The sequence below is a fragment of the Miniopterus schreibersii genome, assembly GCF_964146895.1.
Source record: "Miniopterus schreibersii genome assembly, chromosome: 12".
NCBI lineage: Eukaryota > Metazoa > Chordata > Mammalia > Chiroptera > Miniopteridae > Miniopterus > Miniopterus schreibersii.
In genome coordinates this window covers 54,822,142-54,839,674 of record NC_138112.1, presented here as the reverse complement: position 1 = coordinate 54,839,674, position 17,533 = coordinate 54,822,142, and the positions used below count along the sequence as shown (strand labels likewise).

General features: G+C 36.7%; 1 protein-coding gene across 4 annotated transcripts in view; it reads right to left on the bottom strand.

Annotated features, from left to right (window-relative positions):
- Positions 1 to 17,533, bottom strand: part of DNAJC24 (DnaJ heat shock protein family (Hsp40) member C24) — a 40,966-nt gene that overhangs the window by 12,827 nt on the left and 10,606 nt on the right. For all 4 annotated transcript variants that reach the window (XR_014000078.1, XR_014000079.1, XM_081155547.1 and 1 more), the window contains exon 3: positions 6,164 to 6,302. Coding sequence is in view for 2 of the 4 variants with exons in the window: in XM_081155547.1 (XP_081011673.1) it covers positions 6,164 to 6,302 (139 nt within the window). In the remaining 2 variants the exon portion in view is untranslated. The remainder of the gene's footprint in view (positions 1 to 6,163; positions 6,303 to 17,533) is intronic.

Sequence of the window (17,533 nt, the reverse complement as noted above, 5' to 3'; positions counted from 1 at the left end):
TTTAATTATGGACTTAAAGAACTGCAGAGCTTTTATAAACTAAGACTAAAGCCAGTGCTCGGAAAGGTACCAAATAAAATCCAGAAACTGAATTTCAAGTTTCACTACAGAACAGGTAGGACAGCAGCAGACATAGGCTTGGCCTCTTGTTCTGACCCTCAAATATGCCTCATTCTTGACTATTTGGAACAAAAAATAGTAGGTGGTACACACTATTCAAAACTTGGCAGCCCAGCACAATGATTAAGAGTCACAGAATGGCTCCGAATTCCTCCTCTATCGATTACTAGCTATGTTGTAACCTTAGTCAAATTAGTTCCTCTGAGCCTGACTCCCTGGAAAATTCTGTTTCTTCCTTACAAGGCTGTTAAACAATGATTAAATAACAATTACCATAGTTCTAGTGCTTAGTAAATGGCAGCTATTTTAACTCCTATTATTTCATAATGTTTGTGTTGACCTGTCTATACCAGACCATAACAAAATGACGAAACACCCACCATTATTAGGGAGGCTGGGGGGAGCCTTGGTGTGGGAAGGCAGCAGCTGTTGACTTTGGATTTGTGCTGTTAAGAAGTTCGCTGTACTTTGCTGCTGTTGGTGCCATTAAATCTGACCCACTAATATCAATGCCATACCCTGTGACTGTTTAGTCCTTCTGAAATATCAAACAGAATTGACAGGCGGGAAACAGAAAAAAATCAGTAATTATTCTGTGGACTGAATTCAGAGGTTAGAAGTGATGGTGGATTAGAATGTCAGAGAAGCTATTTTTGGTGGGGTGGGGAGGGAGACAGGAGGACCTGAGTTGGAACCTGAATAAAGAACAATGAAGAATCAGAATGGGAGGGTGCTCTGAGTAACGAGGAACAGCAAAGCAGATGTGTGGGAGCCTCTAAGTGGCCCAGGGGAGAAGACTTGCATTGGGTTTGTGATTGGTGATAAGGTTAATGTAATCAGGGACAAATTCAAAATCTTCTGTCCCATTTAAATTGCAGGTGAATGGGTAAATGATTTGTTGGGGAGTGGGTGGTTATAAAAGTTCTTGGAAGAGTAAGAATAAAGAAAGCTAGGCCAATCAAAATGTAAAGCACTGTGGGAGGAGGCCGCTTAGCAGCTTCGGAAATAATCTGGATGCGCGTTATAACCTGGGTATGGACGACTGTGGGAGCTGTGAGAGTAAGATTACATAGAAGACAACTAAAACTCGCATTTCTAATGCACTGGCTGTGTAGTGAGTAAAGTAGAAGTAATCAGAGTGTAATGAGCCAGTTTCAAGTCTGGGGAGAAAACAGGCGATGAGAAAGATGACCTAGTCTTGGTTTTGGACCCACTGACTTCACCTGGGTCAAGTAGCCAAGTAGAAATCGGGAGGGAGGTTAAAGCTGGAGACAACCTTCCTAAAATCCTATTTTTTCAATTATTAAATCAGAACCCCCAATTATGTCCAAGTATACCAGAATTATGACTATAATTTTGCCCATAGGTTTCTAGAGCATTATTTGACACTAGCCAAATTTTACTCAAAATACATTTTCATTGCAAAAAGTTATTTGCATTTAAGTAAAAAATAATGTAAGTAGTCACCTTCTTGTGACACACAAAATGGAGCTGGAGGACCCTCATAGAAAGTTTTATCTGTACTCTCTTCTCTCTCTGAAGAAAATGCCAATCCCTAACTGTCTGGATGGATTTTCTGCATCATTTCACATACTTACTTTTCCCAGAAACAGTCCCACACACAAAAGACCATGTCCCTTGATGCTTATCTTCAAGTTTTACCTCAAGCACATTTTTATACTCAGTTTTCAAATTCCTAAAATCGAATGGAAATACTAAAATGACTATAAATGGAAACCCTAATCTAACTACGAGTATTTTGAAGGGTCAGTTTTAGCATATCATTTACACAAAAATCATTCCTAACAGTTAACCCAAATTCGTATTATCTACAATTACAAGTAGTATTTTCCTTCTTACAGAGTTAATCAGTCTTTAGCATTAACTTGCTTTTCAGGAACGATTCTTATTTTGAACTTAAGAAATCAGATATTGATTCAGTTATCTGACATAAATGTTGCTGAGGTTTTAAGATATGTTCCTTATTTGGCCCATTCTCAAATATGTAACTTATTGCAGATATGGCGTGAATTGTACAATACAACACCAGAAATGACTTTTTATATCTAGCTAGGGGGAGCAGCTGGTTAGCTCTGAGTAAAAGACACACTAACTTTACAACGTGTAGACCAATCTTCTGAGCCAGGCTATTTTGGGCATCCAAGTACTTGGCCAATTGTGTAGCGTGAAGGCTCCACATTACCAAAATAATTCACTAACAGAAAACCAAGATACATCTTAACACAGAACAATATAACACCAAGGATTCCAAACACAGTTCCCTTATTTTTCAAAACATTATTTAATTTGATTGACTTCATGCGAAGGTTTGTTCCTCTTCAGGTCACACAGAAGTAACCTAACTCATAAGCTGTGTCACTCTACTGAGCCACTGAGATGACAGAGATCTGTGTGACTGTCACATTACAAAGCTATTGAATTACGATCCCTATTATTTTCCCATGATATACTTCTGATGTGTTTTAACGTGCTTAATATATGAGAAAACTCCCCATAAGATTTATAAAGGCACCAAAATCTATTCAACAGTTATTATTCATGTGAACATTTTATAAATCTTGAGAGGTTTTCCAAAAGTGTTCATCTGGTTGTCTAAAATGCAAAGCCTAATCTTGAATAACTACATGCCTTTCAAGGACACACGGAAAGCAGCCTTTGGAAGCCTCCTTAGAAACAATAAGGTAAATATGCCAACTGGAACTAATTGATTAAATTCACTAGTTAACATTGCTTTCGAAATGTATACTGTCTGGGAACTGAGTATTACTCATCCTTTTTTGGATTTGCTACTCTTCAGCCTGGCCAACACTGCCCTGAAATGTCAAGTAAGAACACAGAAGTGGAAATGAGGGAGAAAAAAATGTATGTACTCTAGTTCAGGTTACCTACCCTGGACTTTTCTTTATTAGAACTCATTTGATAATTTCTTTTGTGAAGCAAAGAAATATGAATGTCAAGGGGTCCTTTACATGATCTTGTAGAGAAATAAATGATTGTGGGCAATATTGATGAGGCTTTCATTCCAACAGAGCACCATGAGCTGTGAAATATGAGAATGCATTCAACATCAGCCAATAAAACATCCCCTGCCTCCTTCCCAAGTATTACTGAGCTCAAATTTATTTTATACTCCCAGTTAATGAGGGCAGGAAACAAACATATTTAAAGCACCCCCTAAGAAAAGAAAGTTCTACAAAGAACTATCACCACATGCAAAAAGAGTTCTGTATAACAAAGCTATTTCCAAGTCCCCAGGGGGTAACCCAGAAAAAAAAAAGAGTGCTTTGACCTGGTTATAACAAATTCTCTCTCTCTCTGTAACCTATCCTGGTCCTTAACAAATTATCACTCTCAAAGGTTTTCCTTCTATCAAATCTAAATCCTCACTGTTAGAAGTTCAAGTTCATTTCCTTGAGGAGCCATTTATTGAAAGTGGTTCAGGAAGGAAAAATTAATGTTAAAAGAAATGACAATGCAAAACTAGGTTTATTATGAGATTTTAAAAAATAGCTCTAATATGAAACTTAAAAACAGCACGTTATATTTGGGGACTTCTATTCCATATCAAAACAGCACACCAATAATCTCAATTAAAAACTGAAACAAAGCATTCTCACTACTTGGAGCCTCTGGCAACAAAGAAAATATTTAGTACTTAAATCTGAGGTATTTCTACTATTCTTCTAGAACAGCTCAATTCAACCTGCCTCAAAAACTTGCAAAGCAAACTGACACAATATAAATTCCAAGCCCAAGAGCTGACTATTTATCGGATTCATGAATCATGCCCAACTCTCACTGTATTTGATTTGTGTAAACTTCATTGTGACATTATTGATGACCTTGTCCCCTATGATACAGCTGGCCACAGTTGCTCCCATTCAAAACTTTAAACCAAGGACTCAAAGCTCAAAAGAAATCCACATTTCCAAGGACTTCTCAAAGTCAATGAGAAAGGCTTGAAGATGCTGATTTATTCTTCCAACATCTCTTTAAACCTTCCTTCATGCAATTCTATTACCCACTTTAAACTGTTCCCGATTTCTCTCCATTTCTGGTCTATCTCACCCTATATCATAGCAAGAGACAGTATTTTTTGATTTTCCATCTCTCCCTACCTCTTTTCTCCTAAGAGAGCAGGCGTTTGTTTCACTCATAGGTTCTTAATAGAACACAGGCTGTGGAGAGGCAAAAATGCAGAGCAACTGTGCCAGTACACACCCTACACTCCTTAAGGGACAGTTTTGTGAAATACCCTCCTCTTAAGCAAATCAGCACCGCACAGAGTAAAGACTACTAAAGATGTGCCAAAGCACCATGAAAGACCACTCACCTCCAGACAGCCTGGTCCCGGTAGGAACATGGGTACCTTCTCACATACAACACATTTATGACTTAAGACTTAGCTTTAAGACTTTCATAGAGATTGTGTCATGTGAACCAAGGTTAAGAAGATACATGTGTGGATAGAATTCATCCTCAAATGGAAGCACCTCTGCATTCTTTTGCCAGAAGGGTTACCAGTATTGCGGTTCTTGGGTTTCTGGCGGCCCGATATTTTCTATTCCCAGGCCCAAGCCCTTGTGCTGTCTCAGCAGTACAAACACATTTACAAAAGAAATATAGCCTTTGAAAGCTGCTCATATATGCACCAAATAGAAGCAGGACAACATATCCAAGCCATATTTGAAAATTAATCCTAATTCATTGCAAAGATACACTCATCAATTTCTTAACATTTAAAAAAAAAAGCTGATTAGTCTTAAAAAAAAGTAGAAGGGCCTTAGAGCTGATTAGTGTTATGAAAGTCCCTATTAAAAGCAAACACTCCAGTACATAAATAGCTCATGGAGACTTTACACACAAAGGTCTCACACACTGTAAGAAATACTTAATTTACTGGTACAGCTCCCTCTGAAAATATCCATATTTATTTTATACTGGTTTTATTCTATAATGGTGTTTTAGAAATAAAGTCTTCATTTTCGGATCAAATTTCCAAAACCACAGTTGTATAAAAAATCATCGAGTTAGGTCTAATGGTGTGCCAGTGTAGGGCACAGAAGGGGTTCAATAATCAACTACAGAGACAGGGAGTTTTTATCAACACATATGAGTCAATGCTGAGCCTGGTGCGCAACTGCAGAGTGCAATTGAGTGTTTTCCCACAGGCTGTAACTGATTATTGACTCCCCCCCATTAACATGTAGGGTGCATATTGAAGGTTCAAACAGAAGGCTGAGGGACTCCTGTCCCAAGGCCAGTGCTGAAAGACAGCCTATCACTTTGTGTAACCACAGTCCATGTGTGACAAACCTGACCTACATTTCCCCCTTTCTTTCTCACAAGAGCCTGTCACTGTTTTAAGAAGCTGTTTTCTAAAATGCATCAAAGAAATGACTTTTAAAACTGCTTGGGAAATGTTCATTCCTAAAATATCATTTATAGCAATCTTATAAGGAATAGTTTATCCCAGAGATAACTATGAAACCCAGCCTAAAACCAGCTCAGAGCAGGCAGGGTGCTTGATGTTACCCCATATAGTATCTTCCTTTAGATTGTCTTTTACACAGTATATGGTCTAAAAGTGCTATAATGAAAACTTTCATCAGTACATAATTAAATTTAATAAAAATAAGTTTTTAAATATATAAAACATTAATTAGGAATGTGAAATTAAACATTTGCATTAGTTATAAAAAGTAGCTTTCACAGAGTCACAAGAAGCCACATCTTAGTTTTGTTAACTTCTTAATGGATGCACAACAGTCACTACTAAGAATGGGCATAATTACAAACAGTGATGGGGCAGAAAAGAAGGCAATGACAAAGGGTTAATGGGGGAAAATGGGGACATCTGTAATATTTTCAACAATAAAGATAAATTAAAAAAAAAGCATGAGGTAAAAAAAGAAGGCAATGATAACTCGGTGCACGTGCTGGAGAACGCTCCCAGGAACGGCTGCAGCCTGTGCTTCAGAGAGGCGCCAGTGTGCCACGGCTCCTCACCACCGGTACCTACCATGCCGCTGCAGGTCATACTCTTTCTTTGTTTCTTCATTCCCCAGAATTTTCCACGCCTGATCAATTTCGATGAACTTCTGTATGCATTCCTCCACAGTTCCTGCTGGCACATCTGCACTTTGTTTATCCGGATGATACTGCCAATCAAAAATAAGGAGGGTGGTGAACAGAGAGGGTTAAGTAGGGGTAAGTTTAAAAAAATTGTAAATCCAAGCTTTAGTTAAGGTAATGAGAAAGCAAAACTAAGATGCCAAGGCAACGAGACAACAGTGTTGGTTGGGCACAGGAGACAACTTGCCAGGGTAATTAGACCACTGGAGTAGCTATAAATCCATCAGTGACATGATCTGTCACAACGTGCACACAGCATTTTCTGGATAATTTGCTGATGGATGGAATCACTGGTCTCATGGACAATTTACCTAGAGAGGATGACTAACACAAACAGAAATAGGTACCGGCGGACGAGCAGGACAACAAGGGAGGGACACAGACTACGTGGAGAATGAAGCCTCCTGTATAATGTGCAGGGCTATGGACACCACTACAATGGCGGATCAGCTTTTCCTCATGAAATCAGATTATACATCCATACTGTAAAGTAAAACACTTTCCATCTTCTAGCTCAGCTCTGAAGAATTCAGTTGTAAACACCTACATGTCAATTTTTATTGAAAAATGGTTATTCTAGGGCAGATTTCTAAGAAAAGAACTTTGAAGAAGTCAATGAAACATTTCAATACGAATTAATTCATTAGTAAGACTCACATATGTTTTCTAAAAAAGTTTTAAGAATGTTTTCAATATGCAGTAATTTCTTTACACTATTTGGTCAGAAACAGAAAGTTCTGTGTCAATTCCATTCTCAAATGATACTGCAGATGTGGCTTTACTGTGCCTCACTACATTGTCCCCCTTTCCCTTTTTTCTATGTCCTCTGTGGTTACTCCTTCTCTTTATCTCTCAGTTCTTCTGAAAGAATAAATATGTCATGTGCTTTTCAGTAGTCTCTCAACAAACAGGGAAGGAAACATTATCTAAATTTAGAGACATTTCACTTAAATAATCTGGGAGTAACAGTAGCAGACATTGAGATAAGTAATTTTTCACTCTCAAGTAAATAAGGAACTACTTGATAGTATTTGTTCAGAATTTTCAACCAGCAATTATTCTAAATGTTTTATCAAATATATTACAGAACAAATTTTAATTTTAAAAATTATCTTAGGAATTTCCTTTGAACTAGCAGAAGTTTTTTCCCTTTAACTCTTACTCTTTCTTAAATGTTTTTATAATAAAACAGGCAAATGGACATATTCACATTTCATGACACTAATTTGGTTAGTTCATGTACTCATCAATTAATGATACAATCAATTAAATTCTTTCATTGACTGCTTTACAGACATTCGAAGAACATGAAAAACTTACAAGTATCATGTAAGTACCATTTATTATCCACGTTGCTAAAGCTAAAACCACTCAGTGAGCTGTGGCGAGTAGCATGAAGTCAAACGACTTCAACTCTCAATGAAGAATTCTGAAGGTATGGAAGTTTTTAATCATAATGTCAACTACTGGCTTTGACGATAAATTTGTCTTCATGCTGATTCTTCCCAATGCTGATATCCTCAACTAACAGAGCAAAAGCAACTGTGATATTTGGTTGCACAGAACAACTAATAACATCATGCATGCTGGGAGAAAGATTACAGGACAAAGAGAATTAGGCTTACATTTTCCCTTTGGCAAATTATTTCTCTTCCTATGCCAAATCTATCAGTTATCAACATTTAAATATTTAAGCTAATTAATATAATGACTGAAGAAAAGGAAACTACAGCTTTATTGTTTAATCCCTTTTTGGCCATGATGTATCAAATAATGTTCATAAAAGTTACTCCCATACTGAGGTTTAGGCAGGCCCTACAGCTAGGATATTCAAGTAATATTCCAAAAATAAAGTAGAGTTGGCTACATTAAAGTTCTCTACCTGACCCATTCCTTTAACACTATGTGAAGATATGTGTAGCATGCTTGATATAATTCAATATTATTACGTGCAACTTCTCAAATATGCCACTAATACACATTAAGACACGCTGACATGTGAAAACTCAAACTCAATATGTAAGAAGCATTAATTACAGCCCCAGAGGAACCACTCTAAACTAGTAGCTATATAGTAAAAGTACAGACTAAAAGATAGGCAATTTCTAATAGGCCACTGCAGAAGGTCTACTTGATATGATGAAAGAACAGATTGAACCTGATCAGGCACCAACCTGACCAAGCAAGCCCTACAAAAACCAAGGCTGCCCCAAACTAAAAGCTATCATTAAATTTTATTCAGTCATATATAAATTCCATGAGGGTCAAAGTACAATGCAATCCATCTCTTCCACCAATTTCGTATTTTCCTACTATTTTAATTAAGTAACTCACCATCTTAGGCTTTTAGGTTTATTCTGTTGTGCTATTTGAATGCAATACATTTTATTCCATGATACACGGTTCAATTAAAAAATGGTAGTTATAGCAAGAAAATAAGTATGTCATTTGGGGTGATAAAAGCCTCAGTCCAATCTGTTCCCTACAGCAAGTTCCAGAACAAAATGAAGGTCTAAAAAACAAACAAACAAACAAATACATTCTGTGGTAGGCTGATAATGGCCCCTCAAAATATTAGGTTCTAATTCCTGGTTCCTGTATTTGACAAAAAAGGTCTCTGTGGATATGATTAAGTTAAATATCTTGAAATAGAAAAATTATCCAGGTGGGATAAATGCAAAGTATTCTTATTCGAAAGAGGCAGAGGGAGATTTGGCACACAGAGAAGAAGGTGGTGTGAAGACTGTGCAGAGAGAGATTGGAAATACTGGCTTTGAAGACTTGAGTGATCAGGCCACAAGCCAAGGAACACTGGCAGCTACCAGAAGCTGGAAGAGACAAAAAATGGACTCTCTCCCTAGAGCTTGAGAGGAAGTGTGGCAGGGCCAACACCTTGATTTCAGCCCAGTTATACTCATTTTGAACTTCTAGCCTCCAGAATTGTGAAAGAATAATTTTCTGTTGCTTTAAGCCACTCAGTTAGTGGTAATTTATTTCAGCAGCCACAAGAAGTAATACACAGTCTAGAGATGTCTATAGTTTAAAACTGCAATCAATACAAGGGACACCACATTTTTTAAAGATGTTTCATTTACAAGGTTTATTAATAAAATGATATCAGTATTATACATATTCTTAACTTTAAAATCTGTGGCGATTCTTTATTGGACATGAGAAAATAAACCCCTAATACTAGGTTTCAAGATTTTCTAATTCCAAAGTGAATGTTAATTTCGTTCCTGCTGTTTCCATATCGGAGCTCTCCAATGGGAAGCAGGCTCAAGCATTCACTATTACTCTCAGAGACCAAAGTCACTTTCCTCTGATGTCAAGGCTTACTTTATTCTTTGCCCTTCTTTTCCTCTGATCCCCACTAACCAAACCTTCCCACCACTGAGAGCTCAAAGCCATTCCTACTTCATTCATTCCTGGATCAAATGAAAGATAAAATCTAACATATCCTGTGTTCTAGAAACAGCCACAAGAAGATAGCATGGACTTCCTTATATTAGGAAAATGCTGGCAAAATCATACAAACAACAGAGAGTTCTGAGAAAATCACTCACCAATCAGAGAAAATACTGAAAGTCTTAACAGAATAGGTATGTACTAAAATCACTGTTGCAAAGTTCATTTATTTTAACTAACTTCTGTTTGTTTTCAGTACTAAATTGGAATTGAAAGAATTTAGTCATCTGGAAGCAAAGAACTCAAAATTAAGAAATCAGCAAATCTAGCAACAAATAATTGAAAAATTAAAGTTCAAGAATTTACCAATGACAACAGCCTTAAGAAAAAAAAAATACTTTGAAATAAGCCAAATGGTGGTATAGTATCTATTTATCTATTTTCCACTGACTAATTATCTAATTGATAACTAATGTTTTAAATATGGACTCTTAATTCTGAGATTTTTATGGCAATGGGTTGTCCAATACTTTTAATTTCATTTTGATTTTAGATTTTCTCCATATAATAAATCCAAGTGTTTTCTAAATTACTAATTCTGGAGTGACTATCACAATGTGTAAGTCCAGTGCAACTCAAAATATGGTCCTCAGATATGTAGAATCAGCATTATCTAAGAGCTCATTAAAAGTTGGCCCCATCCCTTCAGAGGCAAACCCCAGAATCTGTGTTTCACCAAACTTTCCAGGCAGTTTTCATGCCTGCTAAAGTCTGAGAAGCATACTGTTAGCCTCTAATGCTTAAAACATGGAATTAGCCGCAAATCAGAAAATTAGTTCTTCATAAAAATTTCCCTTTGATAGATGCATTCCTCCATTTATCAAAAAAACAAAACAAAACAAAAAACCTCACCAAAATGCTGAGTTACAAGCCTCCATTTTTAACCTACGACACCACAATGAAAATTCCATTTAGGGTTCCAAGTCAGAAATTTTTTGATATCTGATACCTTTTGTTCCCTAATCATAAATGCCAATTTCTTTATTTCATTGTTTGCACAACTGCCAACTTAATTCAGTAATAAAAAAGCTAATGAAATCTTAACAATATGCCAGTGGTATTTTAACCTGTTAATTTTTTTAAGAGGAGGGGTTATAATTTGTATCAGGTGTCTGCTGAACACTACGATAGTTTCCATCAATAGGTTTAACAGAGAAAAGTGTTTTTCCACTAGAAGAGAGGGGGAAAAAATAAAGTATGTGTAAGTTGTGAAAAGAGCATAATATATAATATACTGTAAAAATTCTAAAAGTTTTTAGTGAAAATTTATACATTCATTAGTTCTAAATGACCCTTTGTATTGGCTCAGCAACATATAAAACTGAAATGAAATGGTATTTCCTTAAAGTAAATGCATGAGACAGTTTTATGGTAAACTGCCTTTTTTACCTGCCTTTTTAATAAGGAAATATTGTTTTATTTACTAGTAGCTTGCTACTTAAATCTTAAATAGAATAAAAAGCTAGGAAGGTCACACATTCATCCTTTCCTACACATCTATGATTATGCTATTCTGACTTATAAAATATTGACTGCAGCCCGGCCGGGCGTGGCTCAGCGGTTGAGAGTCGACCTAAGATCCAGGCGATAGGGGTTCGATTCCCAGTCAGGGCACATGCCCGGGTTGTGGGCTCGATCAATGACTTTCTCATCATTGATGTTTCTGTCTCTCTCTCTCTCCCTCTCCTTTCCTCTCTCTGAAATCAATAATGATATATTAAAAAAAAAAAAAAAAATTGACTGCAAATAGGAAGTAATAATCAACTATGAAAAGGACTTTGGGCAAATTTGATTAAATAAAAATTCCTAAATTGTTATGCTGATATTATTTTATACACCAGTGTGGCTCCTGAGGATATACAGCACTTCCGTTACGTATTATTAGATGAGTTTAGTACCATGAATAGGACACTAGCTATCTCTAGCGTCAAACTTTCCTGAATTCTAAAATTGAATTCAAAATACCTTCTAAAAGCTATCCCATCAGCGCAAGTTCAACATGCCCCAAATCAATTTATCATCCAGACTCTAAAATTAGTTCTTCCCCGCGTTGAATTCCTTGTTCTGTGAAAATCACCACCTTGCTCAGTAAATGCTGAATGAATGAGAGAAAAAGAAACACATTTTTAATAATCCAGGCTACAATATCAGGGTAACCTCCCTTTCGCATTCCACCCATCACCAAATTCTGTAGATTCTACTACAGCATATCCTTTCTATTCCCAGTGCCACGCCTAGTTCCAACCAAACGGAGCTGTTACCGAGCCTCCGCATTCCCAGGCCTTCCACCTGCTCCCAAATTCGCCTGGTTTAACTTACAACTCCCGCTCAAACAATTTAATTGGCAACCTAATGCATAATAATTGGCAGCCATATTCCAAGGAGAAGGGGTAAAAGAGGAGAAGGGAAAGGAAGAAGAGGAAGGAGGAAAAGGGAAATGGAAGGCTGGGGAAGACAGAGCCAAGGGGCGCAGGGGTCATGGAGAAAACGGAGCCAGGAGAACGAAGAGAAACGGGAGGAGCAGGAAGAATAAAGGGCACAGAAAAGTGAGGGGAGAGGCTAAGAACACCGAAGGCAGCAAAGCCGTGCAACATTGACGGTAGGGATTGATCTCGTTCAAATAAATAAGAGTATATTTTAGATTGGACTCACAGAAATGAAGACGTGAAAGAAGTAAAATGGTATGTGGCTGAGTAACCCAATCCAGGGCAAAACCTTTTCAAAACCAAGGCCGACCTCTGTAATACACTTTGAAGTGTGAGATTTACTAACTCTAAAATATAATCTTGCACCAATTCCTTTTGCTAGTCACATGCCTTTTCTTTGTGGTTGACTATATGCAGGTGTAACACAACCTCTGCTTCTTTGATTGTACATAAAATATGAAAAAATGAAACCTTAAGCAATGGGTTACCTTTTATCCAATTTAAAGGTGTTTAGACTCCTCCTCCATCCCCAAATCATATCAAACAAGTCCCTGAAGACACACCCACATGAATTACACGGAGAATTCCAAGACTGACATTCTGCCTCCGCTATCCACCGAGGATAATCAGCGGCAGTGCACTGGCCAGCTTCTCATCCTCTCTGGGTCTGGGGAAGACATGGTTTTGTATAATTAAAGACTTAAGACACTGGTGGCAAACTGAAGCTATCCCTGCTGAACAAGGGTGGTGATGTACATCTACAAATCCTGCAGGGCTGCTCTCCTGCAGCAACTCTGAGCTCTGCTCTTGGCCATCAAGGCCGTCAGGTACTAATTAGGCAGTGTGTTCTGTCAACGCCTTCATGCTCTTCCTTTATTAACTGATCATTCTGCCACGTTAATGATACTAGTACGCTGGCTTTGAATTCCCTCAAGTGCTTTATACCTGAGATAGAAAGGGAGAAAAATACGAGAAAGAGAATGTCCCAGATGTACTTTACCTATCTTGTATTTGAATCAACGATAAGACTGTTTCATCTAAAAGTTATTTCTTTTACTTGCAGAAATGACCCTGGGATCTAAAATGTACACATATTCCTTAAATAAAATGTATCTACTGTCGAATTAACTGTATAGGCTATAGAAAACTACAATGGGAATGAAATCTATACTAAGAGCATTGGAATTTTCATATATAAGTGTTCAAAGATTAATGGTGGGATTAAATGCATAAGGCTGGAGAGGTGGTGGCAATTTTTCTTAATTCCAACTAACTAATGATGAGGGAAACTCACCTACAATGAAACTCAATAAACCAGAGAAGCGACCCAAGTACTGACAGAAACTGAGTGAAATATAAAGCATTTAATAACTGTAGTTAAAATCAATGAACTTAGTATACTATTTTTGAGATAAAGGCCTAATAAGCTTCTTCGGATGCTATGAAAACACATATCCTCTGCGGTAATTTTTGGTTTTCCTTATTTCAAATCACTGTGGTTATGAAGCAGCCATTAAACAGTTGTGAGGAGGTGCTGTGAAGATGGTGCAGTAGTCATTCTCTAATGACTCTGAACACAACTTAGGTAGACAAGGGAGGGATCCACAGTGACTGACATGGCTGTTTTGTTGTTTCATTTTCTGTAAAATGCCTACTAGCTTAAACAACATCATGTTACAAAAGGTTAGGTGTAAAAGACTAGAACTGTGTCCTTTACACTTTGATACCACATTAAGATTATGAAAGCTGAAAAAAAAAAATTACAAAGGTAAAGTCAAGTACAACACACTACTGCCACCTAATGCTTAGGAAAATATTGCCTAACGTAGAAGTCAACAACCCATGTATCATTTTATGCAACAGCTAACAGATGAAACATGACTTAAAAAATATGTTTGAACATTTTTAAGGTTTTCTAATTCATACAGTGATTTGGTGACAAGTGAAGAAAGACAAAGATAAATCTCTGAAGGACAGTAACATTTATATCAGAGAAGATGCTAGAAAAGAAAATAGGGCAGTGAGCAACAAGATAATCAGGAAACGGGATCCAGACGATGGCCACGGAAGAAAGGGTTTCAAGGCAGAAGGATCTGTGACAGTAGCAAATGTCACATTAAATACACTGACTGTGGCAAGTAGGAGACATTGGCCACTTTGGTAGGCACTATTTAGAAGAATGGCAGTGCGAACAAGAGTGGGCTGAGAAGCAAATGGATGGTAAGCAAGTGATGTTTGCCAAGGAAAAAGAGAGGAGTTACAGCTGCCATACCCAAGGCCAAAGGAAAATGATTCTGAAAGACATTTTACTGGGTGAGGGGGGTAAGCTAATGGAAACGGAAAATTCAAGATGGAAGAGAGAACTGGAGCAGCTAGACTGACCATAAAATATGAAAAAATTCCTTTTTTATTCTGGCTTGGTTATGATTAGTTATGTGACCCTAGAAAAGTTATTAAACTGTACAACATTTCCTCACCTGAAACACAGAAAAAATGATAGCTAAACTGCAAATTACTCATGAAAGTAAGGACCTTTATCTATCAGATTGTTACTAACTACATCCGAAGCACTAGCATAATGCTGGCACATACAAGACAGTGCATTCTTAATTAATGGACACATCATCTGTCTATAAAGCTCAGTGTTTTATAAAAATCAAAGGATATAATATGAATAAGCATATTTTGATACAATTTAAATTTTTTTTAAATAGAGTGTGGTAGGAAAGGCGGGCCATAGCAAGCACTCTAATATAAATATGGTATAAATACAATAATTCTCTTTATTCACATATTTTTTATTTGCAAATTCACCTGCTTGCTAAAGTTTATTTGCAACGTCGAGTCAACACTTGTGATACCATTGCAGTCATTCACAGACATTCACAGAGTGGTAAAAAACTGAGTCACTCCACATGTATGTTCCCAGATGAGGTCAAAGGTGGCCTTCATGCTTTCGATTTATACTGTGTAAGTGTCATTTTCACAGTCTATTTAATGTCATGTTTTCCTCATTTTGTGCTTTTGTTGTATTTTGCTGTTTGAAAAGTTCCCCACACATAGTGCATTGAATGCAGTATAAGTGTTCCTAAGCAAGCTTCTTCCTTCAGGCATGAGTTACAGTGCTATTGACCCCGAGTTCAATATTAATAAACCAAAAATACATATTAAAGTGCCATTTTTTAAAAAAATCCTCACTCGAGGTATTTTTTCCATTGATTTTTTTTTGAGAGAGTAGAAGGGATGGAGATAGGAGAGAGAGAGAGAGAAACATCAACGTGAGAGACACACATCGATTGCCTCCTGCATGAGCCCCAATCACGGCCGGGGATCAAACCTGCAACCCAGGTAGGTGTCCTTGACTGGGAATTGAACCTGGAAACCTATCGAACTTGCAAACCTTAGGTCCACAGGCCAGTGTTCTAACCACTAAGCCAAACCAGCCAGGGCATATAGTAAAGTGCCTTTAAACAGAACATAAAAAATAAGGTTATGTGCTGATCACTTAATGAAAATGTTGTGACCAGAGGCTCATAGGAACCTAACCCTCTATTTCCTGCAGGATCAATGGTTCAGAATTTGCTAATTCAGTGTTTGTGGCAAGTTTATAGGAGATAACTATGGCAAATAGTAAGAATCGACTGTATGTTCGCACACTTACTGGCCCTTGTCCTTTATAGCAACCTGGGAGGGGATTTCTCTTCCACAAACTACAAGCAAAATTTGCTGTGCAACCTAGCCCTTCCATTCCTGCAATCCAGTAATAGCAGTAATTTCCCAATATAACACTAGTATCCCTAGGTGAACACTTACAGAGGAGGATGAGTTTTCCTAGGTGTCAAGGTCCAAAGGCAATGTGAAAATACCATTGAATGAAAACTACTCTTGAAAATCATTGTTTTATTAAGTACAGTACTTGAAGTTTCACGAATACAACTCTATACAGCAATATGTATATATGTGTATAACATATACAGCAACGAATACCTGATACATCTACAATATAATTTTACCATTTTTAACTTTTTTTTTTGCTCAACTTATAATTTTGCATATCATTATGTACATTTTTATATGGCCCTTGGCCCTGCACAGTTCTAACTGCATCTTATGCATAACTTCTATTGATGGTAATAAATTGTAATAAGGCACCACAAGCAAGACACTGGCTAAATTCTTTACAATCATTATTTCATTTAATCTTTATGAAAAAAGAATTAAAAACATCTTTAAGGAAACAGAGGCACAAAGAGGTTAAGTCGCTCTTGTTCGGTCACACAGATCATAAATGACGCAGGTGAGATTCAAAACAAGGGCAAAGTGATACAAAGTCAGGACTGTCAGTCACTATGCTATACATAAGCTTCCCTATGACACCACATTTTACAATTTATTTGATGTATGCACTAGCATTTATTACACTAGATACTAGAATTTAAACATCTGTGTCTTCCTCCTAACAATAAACTGTTATATCCACAGAATCTAGAATAGTGTCTAGAAATATAGTAGGTACTAACCCTAACAGATAGATGTTGAGTGAATGGATGAATGGATAACTGAAGACAAACTCATATTGTTTTCTCATAAACAGATCTGAATCCATACATTTGACTAATTTAAAGAGTATAATTCTCAAACAAAACGTTTTGGATTACCTTCAGCGACGGTAAGAATTGCATTTTATATTTTTAAATGTTTTGAGATAGCTAAAAGGTAATGGCTAATTTAAGTTGCTTCAGGAAAAGAGACATGTCTTTTCCGAGCTATCTCATCCCACACACTACACCAGGGATAATGCTCATCTTACAGTCAGTATTACAAAAAGTCTAACAGAATGAGAAGGGGTTTTATTTTTCATTACTGAGTGTAAGAATCGATTTGATCTTTAATTAGTAGATAACATGGGCACAACAGCATTAATTTTATTTGTGACACAGAAAGTAATTCAAGGATACATACATGTAATATAAAGTATTCCAATTAAGAATAAATTAACTTGAAAATAAAGAAAAAATAAGTCAAAACACAAATAACCTTAACAAGTAAAATGTAATTAACGAGCAAAAATCTATGACTTACTTGAAGGCAAATTTTAAAGTTGTTTTATATTTCAGATGGCACAGTTTTATGAATACTTTGCAAGCTGACAGTATTTTTAGGTCATGTAAAACTATGCAATTCATTTATAACATACCCAAAATGTGCTAACTAGACATTTTATATAACATTTATGTTGAAAGCATATTATGTAATATGCTATACAAGGTTTACTCTTCAGGAATAGATAACGGGATAAACTCATCTCTCTTTAAAAATCATAACTAATTCATTAAAAACCATTCATTAAAACATCAAGACAT